The sequence below is a fragment of the Cebus imitator genome, unplaced genomic scaffold (assembly GCF_001604975.1).
Source record: "Cebus imitator isolate Cc_AM_T3 unplaced genomic scaffold, Cebus_imitator-1.0 Scaffold464, whole genome shotgun sequence".
In the NCBI taxonomy this organism is placed as follows: Eukaryota; Metazoa; Chordata; class Mammalia; order Primates; family Cebidae; genus Cebus; species Cebus imitator.
The window spans coordinates 411878-436115 of NW_016107779.1; the positions used below are offsets into that span (position 1 = coordinate 411878).

The 24238-nt window shown below is 41.5% G+C and overlaps 1 protein-coding gene across 2 annotated transcripts in view; it reads left to right on the forward strand.

Moving 5' to 3' along the window:
• Window positions 1-24238, forward strand: part of ANKFY1 (ankyrin repeat and FYVE domain containing 1) — an 83848-nt gene that overhangs the window by 17836 nt on the left and 41774 nt on the right. For both annotated transcript variants that reach the window (XR_005197380.1, XM_017512184.2), the window contains exons 2-5: window positions 616-808; window positions 5875-5993; window positions 18019-18154; window positions 23977-24100. Coding sequence is in view for 1 of the 2 variants with exons in the window: in XM_017512184.2 (XP_017367673.1) it covers window positions 616-808; window positions 5875-5993; window positions 18019-18154; window positions 23977-24100 (572 nt within the window). In the remaining variant the exon portion in view is untranslated. The remainder of the gene's footprint in view (window positions 1-615; window positions 809-5874; window positions 5994-18018; window positions 18155-23976; window positions 24101-24238) is intronic.

Sequence of the window (24238 nt, forward strand, 5' to 3'; positions counted from 1 at the left end):
AAAAAAAAAAAAAAAGAAAAAAAAAACGTTAAATGAGGGAATTTATATAAAGCTTTTAGAAGAACATGTAAAAATTAGGAAATTGTTGTTACTGTTAGTGGTTTCAGAAAATCTTGTAGGTGATTTTGGTAGCTTTTTCTCCTGGAGATGCCCGGCTTTTGGGAAAGGATTGGCAGGGCAGGTGCCTGTCGACATCTTTGTGTATATCTCTTCATTGTCATTACTGAACACTGAGCTTCTGAGAGGAGAAACCCCTGTAACCATGATGGTCTTCCTTCTCCAGCACCCTGAAACAAAGCCATTCTTCTTTTTTTTTTTTTTTAAATGAATATTTTAAAAAATGTAGAGACAGTATGTTGCCCAGGCTAGTCTCGAACTCCTGGGCTCAAGTGATTCCCCCTGCTTTGGCCTCCCAAAGTTTGGGATTACAGGTGTGAGCCACTGCACCCAGCCCTCGAAGCCATTCTTGGTCCTGTAGAACTAGAACTAAGAAATAGTAGAACTGTCAAGGGGCCGGTCACTTGGGCGTCTTTCCCATCTGTGTGATGACGGCACAGTGAATGCTGCCTGCTTTACACCAGCCACGGTAAACTTGATGCTTTGTTTGCCTTGCAGAGGAGGTGGCCAAGTTGGAGAAGCACTTGATGCTTCTTCGGCAAGAGTATGTCAAGCTGCAGAAGAAACTGGCAGAGACAGAGAAGAGATGCACTCTCTTGGCTGCGCAGGCGAACAAGGACAGCAGCAGTGAGTCCTTCATCAGCCGCCTGCTGGCGATTGTGGCGGACCTCTACGAGCAGGAGCAGTACAGGTGAGCTCCTGGACACCAGAGGCCCCTGGGCTTTGCTCCTGGGCCAGGCGACAACTTTTGTCATTGACTTTCTTCACAAATGTATTTCTCTCTCATGAGGATATTACCAAATCTTTATTCCCCAGAATAGAAGCTCCTTGAGGCAAGATTTTTTTCTCTCCTATTTACTGCTTCAGCAAAGTGTCCGGGAGTCATGGTGATAGCATTGCGAATGCAAACGGGAATTGGCTTACATGTCTAGGAATTCAGAGGGCAAAGGTCCGTTTCTCTTGAGATGGTCAGAGGAAAACAGGCTTGGAAGTAGTCGGAGAGTACCTCCTGATGGTTGAGGGTGAAGTCTGCAGCAGCTCAGCTGGCCACGTCCTAGCTGTGTGACCTCATTCTGTGTGACATGCCTCAGAGTCCTGATCTGTCAAATGAGGTCACTACTGCTACTTACCTTCAGGTTGTTGTGAGGATCAAATTAATCAACACAGGTTAAGCAGTTAGGAGACTGCATGGCACATAGTAAGTGCTCAGTTCTTAACTGTCGTTATTTATTTATTTTTTTTTGAGACGGAGTTTCACTCATGTTACCCAGGCTGGAGTGCAATGGCGCGATCTCGGCTCACCGCAACCTCCGCCTCCTGGGTTCAGGCAATTCTCCTGCCTCAGCCTCCTGAGTAGCTGGGATTACAGGCATGCACCACCATGCCCAGCTAATTTTTTGTATTTTTAGTAGAGACGGGGTTTCACCATGTTGACCAGGATGGTCTCGATCTCTTGACCTCGTGATCCACCCGCCTCGGCCTCCCAAAGTGCTGGGATTACAGGCTTGAGCCACCGCGCCCGGCCCAACTGTCGTTATTCTTTTTAAAACTTATGAAAAGTTTTTCGCCGGTTAATAGCAGCAATAGGATGTTAGCTGTTGTTATTTAAGTGAGTTTTGAGGTAGGTGTTAGAGGCTGGATAGGATTTAATGGATAAAGACAGTAATATTACAAGTAAGGAGAGTCACTGAGAAGAGTCTCAAAGGTGAGGAAATACAGAGGGCTCAGACGACAGAGAGGGCCAGGCCAGGCTGCCTGCCTGCCAGCGGGGCAGAGAAAGGCAGGGAACGTGGGCTGGATTGTGTTAGGATGCTCAGGTGAGGAGTCTGGACTTGGTCCTCTGGGAAGTAGACCGTGTGTTTCCAGTTTGGGGACTCTCAAAATCAGGGTTGTGTTTTAAGAAGAGTAACGTGTGGCCAGGAACAGTGGCTCACACCTGTAATCCCAGCACTTTGGGAGGCTGAGGTGGGCAGATCACCTGAGGTCAGGAGTTTGAGACCAGCCTGACCGATACGGTGACACCCTGTCTCTACTAAAAATACAAAAATTAGCTGGGCATGGTGGCAGGTGTGTATAATCCCAGCTACCTGGAAAGCTGAGGCAGGAGAATTGCTTGAACCCGGGAGGTGGAGGTTGCAGTGAGCCAGGATTGTGCCACTGTACTCCAGCCTGGGCAACAGAGAGAGAGCCTGTTTTAAAAATAAAAAGAGATTACCATGCTAATGTCATGTGGGTGAAATTGTAAAGAGAAAGGAGCAGGGCAAGCACCTGTGATGTTGCGTATAGTCCAGACCAGCAATGATGAAAGACTGAATTGAGATGCTGGACTTGGCAAAGAAACAGATGTGAATATATGTAAGAAGGAAGGACTTGAGCCACTTGGGAGAGAGAAGCTCAGTCTAGGTAAGACTTAGTAAAATTTTCAAATAAATTAGGACATTTTAAACACGTCGCTCAGGCCTGTAATCCCAGCACTTTGGGAGGCCAAGGCAGGTGGATCACCTGAGGTCAGGAGTTTGAGAGCAGCCTGGCCACCATGACAAAATCCCATCTCTACTAAAATACAAAAATTAGCCAAGGGTGGTGGCGCACACCTGTAGTCCCAGCCAGTTAGGAGGCTGAGGCAGAAGAATTGCTTGAACCTGGGAGGTGGAGGTTGCAATGAGCTGAGATTGCACCACTGCACTCCAGCCTGGGTGATTGAATGAGACTCTGTCTCAAAAAAAAAAAAAAAAAAAATCAAAATTTAGGGGATGCAAATAACAAAAAAATAAAATAACTCAGGATTCAAAACTACTATCATCTTAGTCCTTTCCAAATGAAAGAATAATCTATTACAAAATAAGGAAGTATATATTCTGAGTATAGTTTCATAACTCGAATAGATGTAGCTTCTTGTAAAATACAATCCATTGTGTTTTTTTCCCCTCTTTTTCCATAAACAAGTGAACACGTCGTTTCTTACTGGCCCAGGGAAACCTAATGTTATTCTGTTACAGACATCTCTCTTCTACTCTTTGAGCCTCTTTCCTGTAAGAATTCCCATCATTTAGTTTCTTGATTACTTATTAATTGATAAATAATTTTATTTTGCATTCATTGTATTGAAATCCTTCTCAGAGACAATGGGAATGAGACTGGGCAGTTTTCTTCCTGTCACTTTTTATCTAGTTATGGTGTGATCTTATGAGTCCCACGGGTCTCTCTTCAGCTTCTAAAACTACCCTAGCCTAGGTGCGGTGGCTTACCCCTGTAATCCCAGCACTTTGGAAGGCTGAGGTGGATGGATCACTTGAGGCCAGGAATTCGAGACCAGCCTGACCAACATGGCGAAATTCTGTCTCTACTAAAATTACGAAAAGTAGCCGTGCTTGGTAGCATGTGTCTGTAGTCCCAGCTACTCAGGAGGCTGAGGCAGGAGAATCGCTTGAACCCAGAAGGCGGAGGGTGCAGTGAGCCGAGATTGCACCACTGCATTCCCACCTGGGGGACAGAGTGAGACCCTGTGTAAAACAAAAACAAAAAAACCTTGTTCTTTATCTGAAGAAGATTGAAACCCTATGTTATCTACAATGTCAGATGTGGAATGGAGCCTTCTTTGGAGACTAAGCTGTCAAGATGTAACTGAAATTGGGAAATCAGTTGCTAAAGCAGAGCTCTTATACCAACAGGGGAAAAATACCTTTATTCCATACGGTGCATTTTGTTGAAAAATATAAATAGTATGCTTCTGTGCATTTAGCAACTGGAATGACTGATTTGTAGGTTTAAAATTTTTTTAAGTTGAGAAATGTGGAAGAAAGTGGTAGCCTTTTTTTTTTTTTCAATGAGAGACAGAGTCTGACTCTGTAGCCCAGGCTGTTCTCAAACTCCCAGTCCTAGCCTCACAAAGTGCTGGGATTGCAGATGTGTGCTACTACGCCTGGCCTACATTTCAAGTTCAGAAGACCTCTGTCCCATAAGTAGTAGGAATGATGGCTATATGTAGTTATTTACGATACTCATTCTTTTACCAAACCAAACCTGTAGTTTATAGGTTTTCCTATGGAAGTGTTTGAGAAACCAGCAAGAAACTACTTATCTCCTCTCCAGTTACAGCATCCTGATTTCCATGTTTTAAAAGGAAATAGTCTTTCACTGAGTGGACTCAAGTTTTTTTAAAAAAAAGTTGCTAGGCCCTTAATTGTTTCTGTCATTCACTCCTCATGGACAGGACTTGTCAGATTTTCTGGTTTTCATTTGTGTTTTAAAAAATTATTAGAAATTATTGATGAAATCCTTATCTTTATTTCCATTTGGTATGTCAGATTACAGAACATAGAATTTTGACCCAATGCTCATGAATGGTAGAAATTTTCTAGAAACATTCATTTTTATAATTTTATGGCTAAAAGTTAGACTCATGGTTGAAATAGTACAGACTGAAAATCCATTTAAGTTATTACAGTGTTATACTTTATAAATATATTGAGAGTTTAAAAGTTATTTGTGCTTTGTAGGTAGCTTCTTGTTTTTGTTAAATTATTTACACTTTGTCACAAAATGTGTTGATACAGTTTTATGTTCTGTTTTACATAGAATACTCAATTTCTTCTTTGTCCGTGAATAATGTTGTACTGCGTTAGCAGCAGTTTGTAGTAATTTGAAATAATAAATACTCTCAATCTTGTGATCTAATGTAGTTACAGCTTGGCCTTTGATGGAACTAGAATTGTTGATCCTTTCAAATGATGACGAAGCATGCCCTAGACAACACTGTAGGGTAGAATGTGTCTCTGTCAAGTGTTACATACAAACAGTATTCTGTTTGGGTTTCCTTTTAAGTGGATGGGTTAATTCATGTAATGGTATATTTTTTTCTTTTTTTTCCTCATATAGTGATTTTTGTGTAGTTTCCAAAGACTTTCCAACCTAGTAAATAATTTTAAAGTTGAATATGAAAATAAAACATATAACTAGAAGCAGGATGATGACAGTGACTTTGGATTCCTGCCAGCATAACCATATGGCATGTGCTCGTGTCAGCCCCGTGGGTCATCTTGACGTTTTTTGTTAACTGCCAAGATGCTCTCCTACATTTATGTCAAGTAGCATTTGACATTTCAGAGTTAAACAGAAATATCTATTCAGGAAGATCTTTTCATATAATGGCATGTCATAAATACGGAAGCATGTTTTGAAAAGAGAGCTTTCTCCTCACTCCCTTTTTTATAAGTAGTTGAGTAAAAAAGGGTCAATGTTAGGTCTGAATGTTCCTGGTGAGAACAGGAGTCCAGGTGTTGAGTTTCATGTTCTGGACCACTTGTCAGTTTGTTCTTGGTTTTTCTGCTGAACCTTGCTTGAGCACTACTGTGGAGCACAGCAGCGCTGTTGTCTCAGAGCTGTCCTCACTGTCTTTCTTTCTGTCCCTGATGGTCTATTTTGTTTTATTCTATATAAAATATCCTCTACTTTTTATGTGAGTATTAATCATCCTACTTAACTTGTAGGTTCCCCACCATAAGAATGCCATTAGAAGATGTATGAAAGCAGAGCATCCCATATGAATCAAAGCCAGACTTTATCCATAGAAAACGTTTCTAGCAACATGGCATCAAGGTGACCCATCAGAATTCAGTGCTAGCATATAGAAATAATTTTTTGCTATAGTTTTTTCTTTTGCAGATAGATGTTGATCAATACTCAATGTGTTTATCAGCTATGAATCCTAGTTAGGATGACATTTTTCTAATATATGTGGATCTTTTTCTTCATCAGTGATCTGAAGATAAAGGTTGGGGACAGGCACATCAGTGCTCACAAGTTTGTCCTGGCAGCCCGCAGTGACAGCTGGAGTCTGGCTAACTTGTCTTCCACTAAGGAGCTGGACCTGTCAGGTGAGCCTTTGAGCGATGAGGGACACGAAACTGCTAGTGGAAGAACTCTTGGCAGAAAGTTACAGTGTCTTATTTTGAAATATTTGTGATTTAATGAAAGTAAAATAGTTTTCTTAGCAATTGATGGTGACAATGAACTAGTTAAATAATTAATGAATCAGGAGGTTATACTTTTAGGTGCTTTGTTTACCTACCTATTTAGGAGGTAATACCTGGCTAACAAATCATAAATGTTTGAGTATCTGCAATGCCCTTATGATTTATAAAATGTAAATATTTCCCATACACTCATTTCATGAAAAAGTATGCTACAAATAAGGATTCATGTGCAGAAAAAATTTTTCCCTCAAATCTAATAAGAAGTCCTGCCATCAAATTGCCTGACACTTAATACTAGATGCCTGAACTCAGAACAGTTACTCTGAAGAATAATAGTAATCTTTCTTTAACATCAAAGGTTGACCATTAGCCTTCAGAATTTTAATAGGTGTGGGTTCCTGTATCAGATGGTGGATATGTTCATTTGCTTCATTTTAGTACCCATTTTTTACTATATATGTATCTCATAGCATTGTGTTGTATAGCTTAAATATATACAATTTTTTTTTTTTTGAAAAGAATTTTAAGGCTGGGTATGGTGGCTCATGCCTGCAATCCTAGCACTTTGAGAGGCCAAGGTGGGAGGATCACTTGAGCCCAGGAATTCAAGACCAGCCTTGGCAGCATAGCAAGACCCTGTCTCTACAGTAAATTTAAAAAAAAATCAGCTTGACTTGATGGCATGTGCCTGTAGCCCCAGCTTGTTGGAAAGGTAAGGTGGATGGATTTCTTGAGCCAAGAGCTTGAGGGCACAGTGAGCTATGATGTCACCACTGCATTCCAGCCTGGGCAACAGAGCAAGAGCCTGTCTCAAAAAAAAAAAATAGCTACGTTGGCTTATTTAATGTTATTATTTGTTTTATATCATGCGCGTGTGTGTGCGTGTGTGTGCATGTGTGTGTGTGTGTGTGAGTGATTGAAGCAAATAGGACTAAAAAACAATCATTTTCAAAAGTTGACCTGAAAGTTGCATTTTCATTTAGTACTTGCCTGACTGCTATTGGGAAAAAAAGGGCAAAGAGCAAAGTTTTAATTTAATTCGACTGTTAATATTCGTGAGAATTATATGGTGAGGAGAACGACAGGGATGTGTTCTGAGAAATGTGTCACTACGTGGTTTTGTTGTGCGAATATCATAGAGTATATTTACACAAATCTGTGTGGTAGAGCCTGCTGCATGCCTAGGCTATATGGCATAGTCTGGCTCCTGGGCTACAACCCTGTACAGCGCTGGATGCCATAGGCAGCAGTAACACGGCGGTAAGCATTTGCATATCTAAACATAGAAAAGGTCAGCAAAAATGCCATATTATAATGTTATGGGACCAACATCGTGTCTGCAGTCTGTTGTTGACCAAACATAGTTACGCTGCTCGTGACCATGTGCTTGTCTGAGTGAGTTACATCTTTGTTTAGAAGGTTTGTCAGTGCAGAAGGCACTACTTTCCATGTGCAGTGCCAGCATCACTGGGGTGATGACACAGTCCCTGCCATATGGAGCCCATACTCTGCTGGAGGAAGCAGGCCACAAACAGGTCATTTCAGACCAGGGCTGTACATACAGAAACGTGATTCGCTTACACGTCAGGTTGAGGAGAGACTCAGTTGGGGTGATAAAGGAGGGTTGCATAGGTGGCTAAAACCTGAGCGGTGTTGTAAAGGCAAAGTAGGCACTTATCTCACGGACTAAGGGGAATGTATGTCAGTGTTCCCCCACTGCAAGTGAACTCTGTCTCTTTATGATAATTTCTAGGATTTAACTTGAGATCCATAACTAAAAGTTATACATACAGATACACATATACACCGACACGTGTGTACGCCTGCATGCCAGTGACTAAAAACATCTACCTGGGAAATAGTGTTTTCCTGGAAGGGCATCAGTTCACGTGATCGAAATCTCAGGCATAGCTTTTTTTTTTTTTAAAGCATGATGTTTTGAAGCCATGTATCTTTGACCTCATATATAACAGAATTATGGACACCTTTTAAAATTCATAAGACCATTTGGTGTTTTTCACAAAATGTATGGTAGGATCTTGATTATATGAACAGAATGTTTATGACGTCTAGAAGATAATATACGGAAAATATTTGACTTTGTTAGAAAAAAGTTAAGAATAAGCTACCATCTTTTGATAGCTGTATAATCAAAAATTGATGATCCCAGTAGTTGTGAGGCTCATGAACTTGGTATTCTTGTACATTGCCAGCGACATGATAAGTAGATATGATAGTTTTAGAAAGGAGTTAGGCAGCTGAGCGGTGAAATATTCTTACTTTTTTTTTTTTTCTTCATTGTGTGTCTTCTGGGAATCTATCATAGGTAACTCAGACAGTGTTAACGTTCCTCAGTTTTATTTGTAATGGTGAAATATTGACTGCAACCAAAAGGAATGAGAGTGGGAAGATAAATCATGGCTGCTCTCTGGAACAAACAAAATTGCACAACACTGAAAATTACATTAAGGAGTAAAAAGCCAATTTTAACATTGAATTAAAAAATTTTGCTTTTCACTGAACTTTTTTAGTACATCCAAACATTTAGAGCTTAATTCAGTGCTGTCTGGCCGCAAGATTGCATCACTGTGAGTCAGGAAGCTTTTTCGAGTTGAGGACAATAAATTGTTAATGTCTTCAAATGTCTCTAGACTCGCTCCAGTTGTAAATAGTAAGTTTGTTTTGATCCTACTATAAGGTTTATTTCAGGAGTTATCTACTTCAAAGCAAATGGTTTTTGTGGCTTTGGTAGATCAGGTATCTGTGAAGATAGCTGATGGGAGAACATGTGGCATTTTTACTGTTGATGACATTTTTATGAGTGGTATCTTTGAAATGTGTTATGGGGGAGAGGTCCAGGGTGGTAGTGGCACATGTGGACCTGTTCATGTCTAATTGTGTGCTTTGTCCAGCAGTCCTGCTCACTGCCTGGGTGGATGTGTGATTGCCTAAGCCTGGGGTTGCAGTTTCTGGGACTGTCTGGGAAGCCTGTGTGTTATGTGATACCTGTGAGCACTAGCACTTCGTGGCTGGCCAGCAATTTGAGGAAGATTGGAAATAGGTTCTTGTAAACAGGTGTATAAATAGCACAAAAGCTATGTTTTAAATGCCCAAGTGTTTTCCACACCAACAGGCTTGATAAAATCATTGAATGAATTTATTGGTGTTTTGTTTTTCAACATTAGTCCATTCATATAACAAATACTGAGTGGTAAGCACTGTTTAAGGTGCTAGGGATACAAAGTGTACAAAGTTAAATTCTTGCTCGCAGGAAACTTACATCTTAGAATGTAAGAAAACCTCCATATGTTTCTTTTCAAGATCTTGTCTAATTTTTCTTCTTTTTTTTTTTGAGACGGAGTTTCAGTCTTGTTACCCAGGCTGGAGTGCAATGGCGTGATCTTGGCCCACTGCAACCTCTGCCTCCTGGGTTCAAGCAATTCTCCTGCCTCAGCCTCTCGAGTAGCTGGGATTACCGGCATGTGCCACTCTGCCTGGCAAATTTTGTATTTTTAATAGCGATGGGGTTTCTCCATGTTGGTCAGGCTGGTCTCAAACTCCCAACCTCAGGTGATCTGCTCACCTCGGCATCCCAGAGTGCTGGGGTTACAGGTGTGAGCCACCACACTCAGTCCTGATATTTCTTAAGATTAAACACAAGTTTAATCCTGCTGTTAGTTATGATTTTTTTTGACCTTTTTTTTTTTTTTTTTTAAGATTTACCCAGGCTAGAGTGTAGAGGTGCCATTATGGCTCACTGCAGCCTTGACCTCCTGGCCTCAGGCAGTCCTTCCACCTCAGCCTCCCGAGTATCTGGGACTACAGGCATGTGCTACCATACCTTGCTCATTTTTTTTTTTTTTTTGAGACAGAGTCTCATTCTGTTGCCAGGCGCAAGGGTGGCGTGCAGTGGCGCGATCTCCGCTCACTGCAACCTCTGCCTCCCAGGTTCAAGCAATTCTTCTGCGTCGGCCTCCCGAGTAGCTGGGACTACAGACGTGTGCCACCACACCCAGCTAATTTTTTTATATTTTAGTAGAGACGGGGTTTCACTATGTTGGCCAGGATGGTCTTGATCTCTTGACCTTGTGATCCGCCTGCCTCAGCCTTCCGAAGTGATGGGATTACAGGCATGAGCCACCGCGCCCAGCCCATTTTTTGTATAGTTGGGGTTTTGCCATGTTGCCCAGGCTGGTCTTGAACTCCTGGACTCAAGGAATGCTCCTGCTTTGGCCTCCCAGTGTTGGGGTTACAAGCGTGAGCCACTGCACACAGCCTTAATTATGAGAATTTTAGCACATGCTGATGAAATACAACAGGCATTATGTACTTTAAAGGTATTTGGGTATATGAATCATATCTTGCTCAAAAAAGTGAAATATTTGCACCTGATGTGATCCACTGATAAAGGCACAATCACTTCTGTAGGATTCTTTTTTGTTTGTTTGTTTTTGAGAGACGGTCTCACTCTTTTGCCCAGGCTAGAATGCAGTGACATGATTGTGGCTCACTGCAGCCTTGAACTCCTGGGCTCAAGAGATCCTCCCACCTCAGCCTCTCAGGTAGCTGGGAGTACAGGTGTGCAACACCATGCCTGGTTAATTTTTTAATAAAGATGGGGTGTTGCTAGCCAAGGCTGGTCTCAAACGATCCTCTTGCCTCAGCTACCCAAAGTGCTGGATTTCAGGCATGAGCCACTGGGCCTGGCTTTTCTGTAGGATTTTTGCCATTAATGTATAACCTCAATCTAATCATGAGAAAACCTCAGACCCAAATTAAGGAACATTTCTCAAAATAATCAGCCAGTGTTCCTCAAGCATGTCAAGGTTATGAAAAATAAGAATGGGACTGGGCGCAGTGGCTCACGCCTGTAATCCCAGCACTTTGGAAGCCCAAGGTGAGCGGATCACGAGGCCAAGAGATCGAGACCATCCTGGACAACACGATAAAACCCCATCTCTGCTAAAAATATAAAAAATTAGCTGGGTGTAGTGGCATGCACCTGTAGTCCCAGCTACTTGGGAGGCGGAGGCAGGAGGATTGCTGGAACCTGGGTGGCGGAAGTTACAGTGAGCCAGGATCCCATCACTGCACTCCAACCTGGAGACAGAGTGAGACTCTGTCTCAAAAAAAGGAAAAGAAAAAGAAAAACAAGAATGGTTTAGGAAGTATTAGAGATTGGCTGAGACTAACACTGAATGCAGCGTAGAATCCTCAGTTGGAATTCTGGCCATAAAAAGGGTATTACTGGTAAAACTAGCAAAATAGAGCCTATAATTAGTTAATAGCATTGGTATTGTAGGTATTACCTAGTTACCTAATTTTGATAATTGTACTGTGGTTATATAAGCTGTCTTGGTATTAGGGGAAGATGAGTAAAGGGCATATGGGAATGCTCTGCAGCTTTTCTGGAAGCATGAAAGTCTCTGAAAATGTAAACCAAGTAGAAATGTGCTTTTTTATTTCTTATTGTTAAGATATTTTTAAATAGACGAAGTGATAGATATGTTAATTCGCTTATTATAACCATTTCATAATGTATACATATATCAAAACATGTCATACATTATTAGCTCTATATAATTTTTGTCTACTATACCCTAATAAGAAAGAATAAAAGATAAAAGTTTATAAAGATAACTGATTGACCAAGTGGGAGGAGAAAGAATGTAACTGTTAGCTCAACAAAGCCTAACAAATCTGAGTCCACGAGGAGAGTATTACTTCTCTGTGAAGTAAAGTAATTTACTTCTAGCAAAATGATCTGTTTGTAGCCTCTCTGTAGCACTTTACCAATAGCAGCTGACACAGTGAGAGGTTCCAGTGGATTAGAATGGCTGTTTTGAAGCTAAAGTTTGTTGCATGCTTTCTCAAGCAAAGATCTTAACAGTTGCTTGGCTTAAGAGCTCAGAGTGTGAGTTGTTCAGCTCTCCTGGAATGTGTGCTGGGTAGCGTCAAGCCATTCCAGATGGCAGAAAGCATCCTTCTTGATTCCTTTCATCCTGGTTGGGAAAGTTGTGCCCTGAAGAATCGCCTGGAAAGCTTGCACTGTGCAGTGGGAGGGCATAGTTTCCCAAACTCTGTGCTGAGGCAACCCCAAATGCTTCAGCAAACTCAGGGGGGCTGTGTGATATTTAAATTTTTAAGAGAAGCATAGCAGTATTCAACATCTGTTGGCTACTGTATGAACTACTAGCTCAAGGCTGTTCAGTTTCAGTATTAAATCATACTGTATTCTTTCAATGACATGCTAAGTTTAGAATGCGCTCGCAAAAAAAGAATATTCTCACAAATTCTTTGATAGTTCTCCCTTCAAGGGTGGATTCAGATTCTCCTCTTCAGTATAGGCTGATTCACCTTTAATAAGTGGAGTGTGGTAGAAGTGACAACATGTGACTTGAGAGATGGCTTCATCAAAGGGATTGTGGCCTCCTCCTTGCTCTCTCTTTCAGATTGCTCACTTCGGGGGACATTAGTGGCCATGTCATGAGGACACTCAAACAGCCTTGTGGCCTCCTGCCAACAGCTGAGTCCCATGTCCAGAGATTCTCTTAGCGCTCAAAATAATCTATTTTATCTGTGGTTATATTCTTAATCCTGATACTGCTTTTGGGTTCTTCTCACCAATCTTTGGTTATGTTAAGTTTGTCTTGTGTTGGCTTAAAACAAATAAGCAGATTTGGTTTAGGTTAATTGTTCTTTTAATTTTTATTTATATTTAGCCAATTCAATAATTTATTTTTATCTATATTAAATCTTTCTTTGGAATTCATTTGAATTATTTTTTCTTTTTGAGTTGAATTACTGTATTTTATCTCATTTTCTTTTCTTTTTTTTTTTTTTCTGAGACGGAGTCTCACTGTTGCCCAGGCTGGAGCGCAGTGGTGCGATCTCGGCTTGCTGCAACCTCCCCTCCTGGGTTCAAGTCATTCTCCTGCCTCAGTCTCCTGAGTAGCTGTGATTACAGGCAGGCACCACCACGCCTGGCTAATTTTGTATTTTTAGTGGAGACAGGGTTTTGCCATTTTGGTCAGGCTGGTCTTGAACTCCTGACTTCAGGTGATCCACCTACCTTGGCCTCCCAAAGTGCTGGGATTACAGGCGTGAGCCACCGCGCCTGGCCAGGGCTTTTTCTTTATGGTTAGTTTTCAGCAGCTTGATTATGATGTGTCTGGATATGATTTTCTTCTTGTTTGGAGTTCAGTAATCTTCTTGAATCTGTAAACATATATCCTTTGCCAAATTAGGAAGATTTTCGATATTTTTCTTCTCTAATTTCTTTCATCTCTCCTTGTGACGCTCAAATGGCTCATGTAGTAGACTTTTCATTACTATCCCGTGGGTCTCCTTGAGTCTCTGTCTTTTTTCTCTCTCTTCAGATTGGGTAATTTCTGTTGACCTAGCTGTTCACTGACTTTGTCTCCTGCCATTTTTATTCTGCTCTGGAGTCTTGAGTGAGTTTTACTGCGTATATTAATTTTTTCTGTTTTATAATTTCCTTTGTTCTTTTTTATAGTTTATCTACTGAAGTGTTCATCTTTGCATATCAAGTGTATTTTCCTTTAACTCCTGGAGCATAGTTGTACCTAATGTTTTCAACTCTTGGATAAATCCAACCTCTGGGTCATTTAGGGGTTGGTATCTGTTGATTGTCTGTTCTCCTGAGAAGTAGTCACATTTTCCTAGTTCTTTCTATGCCAAAAAGTAATTTTCGATTTTATTGTGGACATTGTGGTATGTTCTGTTATGCTCTGTCGACTCTGGGTCCTGTATAAACCTCTGGGAAATGTTGACTCTCTAAAGGTCCAGACTACAAGTTCCATTTCACCTTCTGTGAGTAGGTATTTAAATATCACTTCAGTTCTTAAAGCCGGGTTGGGGCTATTTCATGTATGAGTAACTCAGAGGTGAGCCTGAGGCTTGTGTGGGTTCATTCACAGAATTATCAGATCTCCTTCCCTGGCTCTCTTCACTCTGGAATTCTTCTCTTTTTCGTCCAGAAAGATGGCGTTTTTAGCCATCCCCAGGGTCACTGAGGCAGTTCTGCTCCTTTACTGGAGTCCACCGTCAGGCAAAGCCGTGGGAGAGGAGCAAAAAAGAAACTCATCCCCTGCGGTTGCTGCTTCAAGTTTTGCCTCCCCATCGCTTCACCTGCTTTTGTGGACTTTTCCAAGTCTTTAGGTTGTTATTTTGTACCATGTCCAGAGTTTTTGGCTATAATCAGTTAAATTGGGATGAGTTGTTCTACTGCCATGACAGAACTAGGACCGCTGTTCTTTTATTTCTTTTTGAGCCAGAGATTATTTAGAAATATAGTTTGAGGTTTAATTTTATTCCCGGGAGGTTATATTTAAGGATACATCCTTAAACTGACTAAAGAGGAGAATTTTTATTGATAAAGATGATACAGTCTGCCAAGATTTTTTAATTTTATGAAACAGAAATTTTTATGTGAAGTAGATTAAGAAAGAAAAAGGGCTGGGCATGGTGGCTCACGTTTAGAATCCCAGCACTTTGGGAGGCCGTGATGGGCAGATCATCTTAGGTCAGGAGTTCAAGACCAGCCCTCATCGCTACAAAAATACAAAAATTAGCCAGGTGTGGTGACGTGCTCCTGTAGTCTCAGCTGCTGGAAAGGAGGAAGGAGAATCGCTTGAAGCTGGGAGGTGGAGGTTGCAGTGAGCAGAGATTGTGCTACTGCCTGGACAGCAGAGTGAGACTCCGACCCACCCCCCCATCCCCCCAAAAAAGAAAAAAATGATTGGAAACTCAGATAATTTAATTAAACCAGAGTCATAATAGGAGATTCAGAACACCTTTCTCAGCTTTTCACAGATTAAAAACAGAGGATTTAAAAACAACGTCAGCCAGGTACTGTGGCTCATGCCTGTAATCCCAGCACTTTGGGAGGCCAAAGCAGGAGTATTGCATAAGGCCAAGAGTTCAAGGCCAGCCTGGGCAACATGGCGAAACTGTCGCTACTAAAAACACAAAAATTAGCCAGGCATGGGGGTATGTGTCTATAGTCCCACTTACTTGGCAGGGTCAGGTGGGAGAATCGATTGAGCCTTCGAGATTCAGGCTGTAGTGAGCTGTGATTGCACCATTGTACTCCAGCCTGGGCAACAGTGACTCTGTCCCTAAATAAAGAAAATAAAGTAAAAAACAAGTCATTTACCTCAGTATGTTTCATTTAATGGTTAATTGCATACAGCTCAGTTTATTCCCATCCATTTCGGATGTCTTGCAAAACATTTATTTAAAATTCAAATCAAAACAAAAAACTAGGCCACATAGAAAATCCTAAGGTCTCCAAAGTATGTTTATGTGCATCCTGGACTGCAGTGAAACAGAGTCAGAAGTTTGAATGTTACTTTGCTTTTTGTACTTCACGTCACAGAGTTTTCTGGCTTGCATGCCGGGCCTTCTGAGGGGATGATTACCTCCATCACGTGGGACTCAGAGGCCAACTCCTTTCTCTTCCGAGGCCACTCCTTTTAGAGTGAACTCCTGTTTTATGCAGTCATCTATCTATTGCCACCACTTGCTTACGTAGATTGGAAGCGGATAGGCTGGACAGTTTACCCAAAAGAACACAGTTGTAGCACACACCCTCCTTCCTGTTCATTGTTCTCCGCCTACCCTTAGGCCACTGGCTGCTTAATCTGAGTCATAGAGTGAATTTCTTGTCCTTTTTTTTTTGAGACGGAGTCTTGCTCTGTCACCAGGCTGGAGTGCAATGGTGTTATCCCGGCTCACTGCAACCTCCGCCTCCTTGGTTCAAGCAATTCTCCTGCCTCAACCTCCCGAGTAGCTGGGATTACAGGTGCACGGCATCGTACCTGGCAAATTTTGGTATTTTTAGTAGAGACGGGGTTTCACCTTGTTGGCCAGGATGGTCTTGATCGCTTGACCTCGTGATCTGCCTGCCTCGGCCTCCCAAAGTGCTGGGATTATAGCCGTAAGCCACCACGCCTGGCCAAGAATCAGATTTCTAATAAGTTCTCAGATTGAGGCTGAATCTCCTAGCCCAGGACCACACCTTGAGAATTACTTGTGCTGACCATGATTTTAAGTATTCTTCTTACCATCACCCTTCTTATTCTGACTAGTCAAGAGTTAACTCTAGATGAAATAATAGTTTAGATATTTTATACTATGATGCTCATCCCAAGCATTTCTCTAAGTTGCTATACAGTCTTTATTTTAACTTAAAAAGATTGCACAAGTAATTCATGTTCCTTAAGTAAAAATAAAGCTAACTGTAAAATTAACCTAAAAGGAAAATTAGTTATAAATTATCCCTGGGTTGATATTTTAGTATGTATCCTTCTAATCTCTTGAGAGACGGACACAGAAAAATGTGCGTGTCTGTCTCTCAATGTGTGTAGTGTGTCGCGTATTTTATATATATATGTAATGCATGCATACACATGAGTATATGTAACAAAAAGCAAGACCTATTTTTTTTCCTTTTTCCTTGTTTTTTCAGGCAGGATCTTGTTCTGTCACCCATGCTGGAGTGCAGTGGTGCAGTCACGGCTTGGTGCTGCCTCAACTTCCTAGGCTCAGTTTACCTTCCCACATTGGCCCCCTGAGTAGCTGCGACTACAGGCACATGCCACCACTAATGATACGTGCCCAGCTAATTTTTGAATTTTTTGCTTAATTTTTTCTTATTTCTGTAGGTTTGGGGGGACAGGTGGTGTTTGGTTACATGGTTAAGTTCTTTGGCGGTGATTTCTGAGATTTTGGTGTAATTTTTGTATGTTTTGTAAAGACAGGATTTCACTGTATCGCCTGCACTGGTCTTGAATTCCTGGGCTCAAGCCATCCGCCACCTTGGCCCCCCAAAGCTTTGAGACAGGCATGAGCCACTGCACCGAGCCAATGAGATCTTATAGAAGCATTTTTAGCCAACTTTTCAAAAAGCCTATGTAGTAAATCTCTTATGTTGAATATATATCTGCATAGTTTTAACTGCATTTTTCCAGTGTGTATGTATATTGTAATTTAATTAGCTCTCCATTGTTGGACTCTTTTGTCTAGTTTTTCATTATTAATAATACTGTGTTGAGCATCTTAGTACATACGTTTTTTCTGTATTTGTCCAATTATTGTCTTAGGATAATAATCTACATATGTAGTTGCTGTGTAAAAGGTCATGTTCTTTAAAAACATCTTTGCTGGTCTGAGAGATAAAACGTACTCTGGTTTAAATTTGTGTTTGGTTATCAGTAAGGTTTATTGGCCATTATTTATCTTTGTGAATTACCTATTTATATCCATTGCCCATTTTTCCACTGGGTGTCCGTCTTTTTATTTGTAAGGTATTTTTATTATAAAGAATGTGAGCTCCGGCTGGGTGAAGCAGCTCACATCTGTAATCCTAACACTTTGGGAGGCCAAGGCAGGAGGATTGTTTGAGCCCAGGATTTCCAGACCAGCCCAGGCAATACGGTGAAACCCTGTCTCTACAAAAAACACAAAAATTAACCTGGCACGCTAGCGCGCACCTGTCGTCCCAGCTACTCGGGAGGCTGAGGTGGAAGGATCACTTGAGCCCAGGGAGTTCAAGGCCTCAGTGAGGTGTGATTGTGCCACTGCATTCCAGCCTGGGGGACATACTGAGACCCTGTCTCAATAGAAAAAAAGAATGTGAACTCTTCGTCAGAGGTTTCAAATATTTTCCCCAATTTATTCAACAGATGTTTAGTAGGTTCACTTCCCCACTCACTGCTCACAGCAAAACTTTAGAGTCAGATGCTTCCCAGACTGCTTAGATACCATTTTTAATGGCTGTGTAATATTTCCTGAAGTAGGGTATACCGTAATTTATTAGCCTCCAATTTTAGGGGTCCCTCGAGAAAGTCTGAGCATGTCATTCAGTGCTTTTTCAGTTGTTCTCTCTGCTTCGTTTAACCAGATGCTAACCCTGAGGTGACGATGACAATGCTTCGCTGGATCTATACGGACGAGTTGGAGTTCAGAGAGGATGATGTGTTCCTGACGGAGTTGATGAAACTAGCAAATCGGTTTCAGCTACAGCTCCTCAGGGAGAGGCAAGTCACAGCAGATATATTCAAGCACCTCAGATGGTGGTGCCTGAGCTTTAATTATGCCGAGCTCTGGGAGAGCAGCTGCTTCTGCTAATGTAAATAACTTCTGCAGGGTGTTCTCTTAAAGGCTATGGTGGGGAGAGAATTTGTTATCTCCCTTGCTTGGTGTTGTAGCTAAATTCTGCTAAAGCTTTTGCTGTTTTCTTTCACTGCTCTGTTACCTGAAATTACACAATTGTATAAACTGAAAAATTAAATATGAAATAATGTAATCCAGTGTCCAGACATGCAGCTTTCCTTCCCTTTCTGTTTTCCTTGACATTTTACTCTATTTTCTGATATATCTAGTTGAATGAAGTCCTTAGGCATAGTCTCGTTGTTGGAAACAATGAATGCCAAAATTAATAAATGAAAATATTGTTCAAATAAGTTTGATAGCCAGTGTTCCAGAGAACTCACTTCAGTGAAGTTACTGCATTTTAGGTTGTCAAGGAGGTAGCATGCTGTGTTTTTATGTTGCATTTTCTCTGTTGCTCTCCCAACTTGGCATTTTAGAACAACAGAAAACAAAACGTTCACTAAATAATGTCAGACAGTATGTCCTGCAGCGTCTGCCTTCTGGAGATGTGGCTCTTGGTAATCAGCTTGGATGACGGATCAGCATTTAGTGATCTTTTGTATTTCACTGGGTGCCTAAAGGAATGGCTGTTCTCCTGGGTGAATGAAGGGTTGGTTTCAGCCATCAAGAGGCACTCCAGCTGTTGCTGTGTTTTTCCCCAGAGAGCCCAGAGAGACTTTGCTGCCTAGAGCTGCTCGCTGTTTTGTCACGGGGCTGCTGTTTTCCTGGGAGGACTCATTGTTCCCCCACATGAAACCAGTAGACGGCCGACTCCTGTCTGTTATTGATGTGGGTTTGCCTGCATTTTAATATCTAAATCCAGTAACAAAAACAAAAGCAGGTCCACGGTCTATAGATGCATACAGTATTAGGTTTTTAGCAAAGCTAACTTTACTATTGAGGCCATTCAGTTAACGCTTTCATTTGTTTGTTAATTTGTTTCGGTGAGTTTTGGTGAGAGTGAAATGAGACTGATTTTAATTAGAGCAAGCATGATTTATGTCTTTATATTTTTTCCAGACTTCCTGAGCTTTCTCCTACTGACCTTGTCAAACTTGCTTATATAAATTAAGTTGCTTTGATATAAACGTTTGGGTTGGAGTAGTTTAGAGCATTGTAATGTGTGTAATGGATTCTCTAATTAAACTCTTGTGTATTGACTGAGTAGGCTTCATGACTGTCAACATTACCAGATGCTTCATTTTATATTGTTGGATGTGATTATTGGCTTATTATCTGTCATGGCTTTATTAGGAGCTGAAGTGGAAGACACCAGGAGTGGATTCAAGTGTCGGCCTTTAAAGGGTCACAGAGTGCCCACTGCTGTCCTTGAAAGGAATGACATGTTTGAGATGGCGACTGAAAGGGTGCCCACAGAGGCAGGCACTTCAATGTGAGGCAGGCTTTGCTTTTTTGGTAATGTAGGGATCTCGGCACCAGTTGAATGAAAAGGAAGTTTTGATAGTAAGAATTATCAGGAAAATACTTTTTTTCTTTTTTTTCTACCGTGGAGGACACACTGATGAAAATACTCTTTTGCTTTTTTTTTTTTTTTTTTGAGACAGAGTCTCACTGTGTCACCCAGGCTGGAGTGCAATGGTGCCATCTCGGCTCACTGCAGCTTCCGCCTCCAGGTTCAAGTGATTCTCCTGCCTCAGCCTCCTGAGTAGCTGGGATTACAGGCGCCTGCCACCATGCCTGGCTAATTTTGTATTTTTATCAGAGGCAGAGTTTTACCATGTTACCCATGCTGGTCTCAAACTCCTGACCTCGAGTGATCCTTCTGCCTCAGCCTCCCAAAGTGCTGGAATTACAGGCGTGAACCACCGCACCTGGCTATTTTATTTATTTATTCATTTATTTATTTATCTTTTGAGATGAAGTTTCGCTCTTGTTGCCCAGGCTGGAGGGCAATGGCGCAATCTTGGCTCACTGCAACCTCCACCCCTGGTTCAAGCAATTCTCCTGCCTCAGCCTCCTGAGTAACTGGGATTGCAGGCGCCCACCATTATGCCCGGCCAATTTTTTTATTTTTAGTAGAGACGGGGTTTTGCCATGTTGGCCAGGCTAGTCTTGAACTCCTAACTTCAGGTGATCTGCCCACCTCGGCCTCCCAAAGTCTTAAGAGGCATGAGTCACCACGCCTGGCTAATTTTTTTAAAAAAAGAGAGAATTAATGTATATACTAAAAAATGATAGGTAATATTTTTCTCCTTAGAAAATTATAATACATGTTCAGTGTGTTTGGAAAATACAGAATGATGTAAAGAAAAAAGTCATTTGTAACTAAATCACTGTTCACCTGTCATTTTTCTTTTCAGTAATTTTTCTTTTTCCCACATACACTCAAGAGTGATGTGAAAACTAGACAGGAGTTTTTGGGATGTTTAAATATATGCTCGATTTTATACTTTTAAAATTAGGTTTATTGTTTTTGTACATCCATATCCTTCTGTACCCTAAAGTTAAAAATAATAATTTAAAAATTCCCTTTGGGTGAAAGTTAGTCTGTCTTGCTATTTTTAAAGAGAATATAGGAACCAAGAATCTGAATTTCTAAATAAGATTACGTGTTCATTGGTTGCATAAATCATGTCAGTTACTATTTACAATCTATCCAAATGGCAAATGGCACTCTGGAGATCCTAGAATTGGTGACAGTGAAATGTCTGTCAGCTTTAATAAAAGAGCTGTCTTCCTGAAACATATTTGAGTCCCTTGGCACAATATCATTTGACAGTGAAAAGGAGAATGGAATTTTCAGATTCTCAGCATTTGTCTGTAAAAGTGCTTTGTAAAAGTGCTCTACAAATGTGAGTCATTACTTCCTGAGATCGCACTGTGTATTAGACTGCCTGTTGTTAGGATGTTAGGAAGGCGGACTGAATATTAGTTGTAAAAGTGGTAAAAGCTTCATATATCTGAAAAGAGGATTTTTCTCCTGAATGCTCTGATTTCATAGCTGAGGTTAGAATGACTTTGTCAGATGTTGACATGGTGTGCTACAGGTTTGGAGAAGCCAATGATACAGAAAACTGAGGCTTAGAAATATCATGCTGTGTACGGTACTTACGTTCTTGTTTATTATAACTTATTAATATAACTTACTTAGATATTATAACAACATGATTTTTAAAGTGCCCTGGATGCTTCCTTACACCAATCAGTTATGTTAATTAAAAACAAAGCGCCCAGCCTGGACAACGTAGTGAAACCTCGTCTCTACTAAAAATACAAAAATTAGCCGAGCTTGGCTGTGCGTGCCTGTAATCCCAGCTACTCAGGAAGCTGAAGCAGGAGAATCACTTGAACCCAGGAGGTGGAAGTTGCAGTGAGCTGAGATCATGCCACTTTACGCCAGCCTGGGTGACAGAGCAAGAGTCTGCTCAAAAAAAAAAAAAAACCACCACCAACAAAAAATACCAAAACTTTGACAGGTCTTAGTGTAAAGCAGGTGCCTGCATTTATTGCTAAATAGAGAAATGACACCAAGATTACGTTCTTGCTCCTAGCCTCTCCTTTGTGAGGTTTTGAAAGTGTGTTCTTCATTGTTCCCAGGTCTTTCTTGTGACCTTCCTTCTTTCTTCCTCCATCACCCTCTCCCGTAGTCCTTTTCTACTCTGTTACCTGAAGCTCATCCGTTAAGACTGGGAATTAGCTGCTAGCTGGTTATTGTTAACAGGACTGACGTCCACGAATGTGGGTTATTAAAATCTTATGCTTCTTCCTTAGTAAAGGAATTTCAGACTTGAGAGACGGGCTAGGAGAGAGCCCTCAAACTTACGAGCATATCGACTACATACCTCAAGCTGTGCTGAGTATAACTAGTTCTCCTCCATCTTGACAAACAACCAAGTATTCCTCAAACATCTGAAGGAGAGTAACATCTTCATTTTACAGAGGAGGAGACGGCACAGAGAGCCCAAGTAATTTGGCCCCTAAAATTTAATGGGTCTCCACTCAGGTCTTTCTTAGCTCACTGTTTATTTATTTTGCTCTGTCCGCCACATTCTGCTTTTGTGTTTTGGTGGCTGCTGTTGGTGGGGAAAACAATGGTAGATGTCAGGAAATCTCGTGAAACCATACTAGTCCTCTGTGGCTGCCCTTGGAGGTGAACCTGATTTGGAGGGAGTTGTGGAGGCAAGGAGGCTGAAGGACTATGCCCTGGCCTTCTTTTCCCCATAGACCTGGTGTCATAGGAGACCCTCTAAGGCTTCCAGGAATTCTGGGATAGAGGAAGTATGGTCTTTCCAATGCTGTATCTTCCAGACTACGATGTGGTCCTGCTCTTGCCACCAGAGACCTGTTTGCCTGCCTTCAGCTCTCTCTTCTCTGATGGGTAGTTGATGTTTTTTGTTTTTTGTGGTTTTTTTTGAGACAAGGTCCCCATCTGTCATCTAGGCAGGAGTACAGTGGTATGATCATGGCTCACTATAGCCTTGAACTCCTGGGCTCAAGTGATCTTGTCACTTCAGCCTCCTGAGTAGCTGGGACGACAGGCACTCGCTACCATGCCTGGCTAATTTCTAAATTGTTTTGGTAGAGAAAGGGTCTTGCTGTGTTGCCCAGGCCGGCCTTGAACTCGTGGCAACAAGTAATCCTCCTGCCTTGGCTTCCCAGAGTGCTGGGATTACAGGTGTGGGCTTCTGCACCTGGCCATGTTTTCCTTTTAATGATTCTGAAAGAATCTTGTTTTTGTTATTACCTGACTTTGTGAGGACATCCATTGTAGCCCATTTTTCTCTATTTTGGTGTACTGTGGTTTTGTTGTTGTACTAGAAATCTGATTTTTTTGGTGGTGGGGGGGTACTATGATTTGGCTATTTTTTCTATTTTTTTTTTTTAAACAGAGTCTTGCTCTGTCGCCCAGGCTGGAGTGCAGTGGCATGATCTCAGCTCGCTGCAACCTCTGCCTCCTGGGTTCAAGCAATGCTTGTGCCTTAGCTTCCCGAGTATCTGGGACTACAGGCGCCCACCACCACACTCAGCTAGTTTGTTTTTGTGTTTTTAGTAGAGACAGGATTTCACCATGTTGGCCAGGCTGGTCTTGAATTCCTGAGCTCAAGCAGTCTGCCTGCCTTGACCTCCCAAAGTCCTAGGATTACAGGCATGCCTGGCTGATGTGTCTATTTTTTTCTAAACATTATAGATACTGTAGGTGGACTTTTAAAATACAACTTTATTGAGTTATAATTCACATACCATGCACATTCATCTTACAGAGCTTTTAAGGAGGTGTTAGTTAACTGAGGCGTAGAGCTCGTGTTTGAAACTATTTCTGACTCACACCGTTCGCATGACACAGTTGTGCTAGTGGGAACTAAAGCCATGTTCCATACAACTACATGTCCTTTAAAGGACAGAGGTTGGTCCATTTTGTGCTTGATTTGACAACTACCTGTCTATACGATCAGCGAGTGTCACATGCTTACTGTTAAGGCAATTGAGGTATTATGCTTAGTAAGTTCATCTGCATATTAGTTGGATTCTGACCAGAACTGAGCAATGAAATATCATAATGAAATTCTAGTACTTTTAAAACTTGGAGACCAACTGTAATTTATTCATAATACTTTGTTGAACCTTACCTCATAGTGTTATTAACAGGACATAGCCAGCCAGTACGTACACTGATTATTGCTTTGGTTTGTTCATTTATGAATACATTTGTCTAGTAATCTTGCTGATCATGAATACTCTCTTACAGATGTGAGAAGGGTGTTATGTCTCTAGTGAATGTCAGGAACTGTATTCGCTTCTACCAGACGGCAGAGGAACTAAATGCCAGCACCCTGATGAACTACTGTGCAGAAATTATTGCAAGTCACTGGGTGAGTGAGAGCTTGAGGGGTACTGACAAAGCATTGTAACCGAGACCGAGGCCTGGGACGTAGCTCCATGGGAAGGTACCTCTCTGGCACCGCAGTCAGGGACCGAGGCCTGGGACGTAGCTCCATGGGAAGGTACCT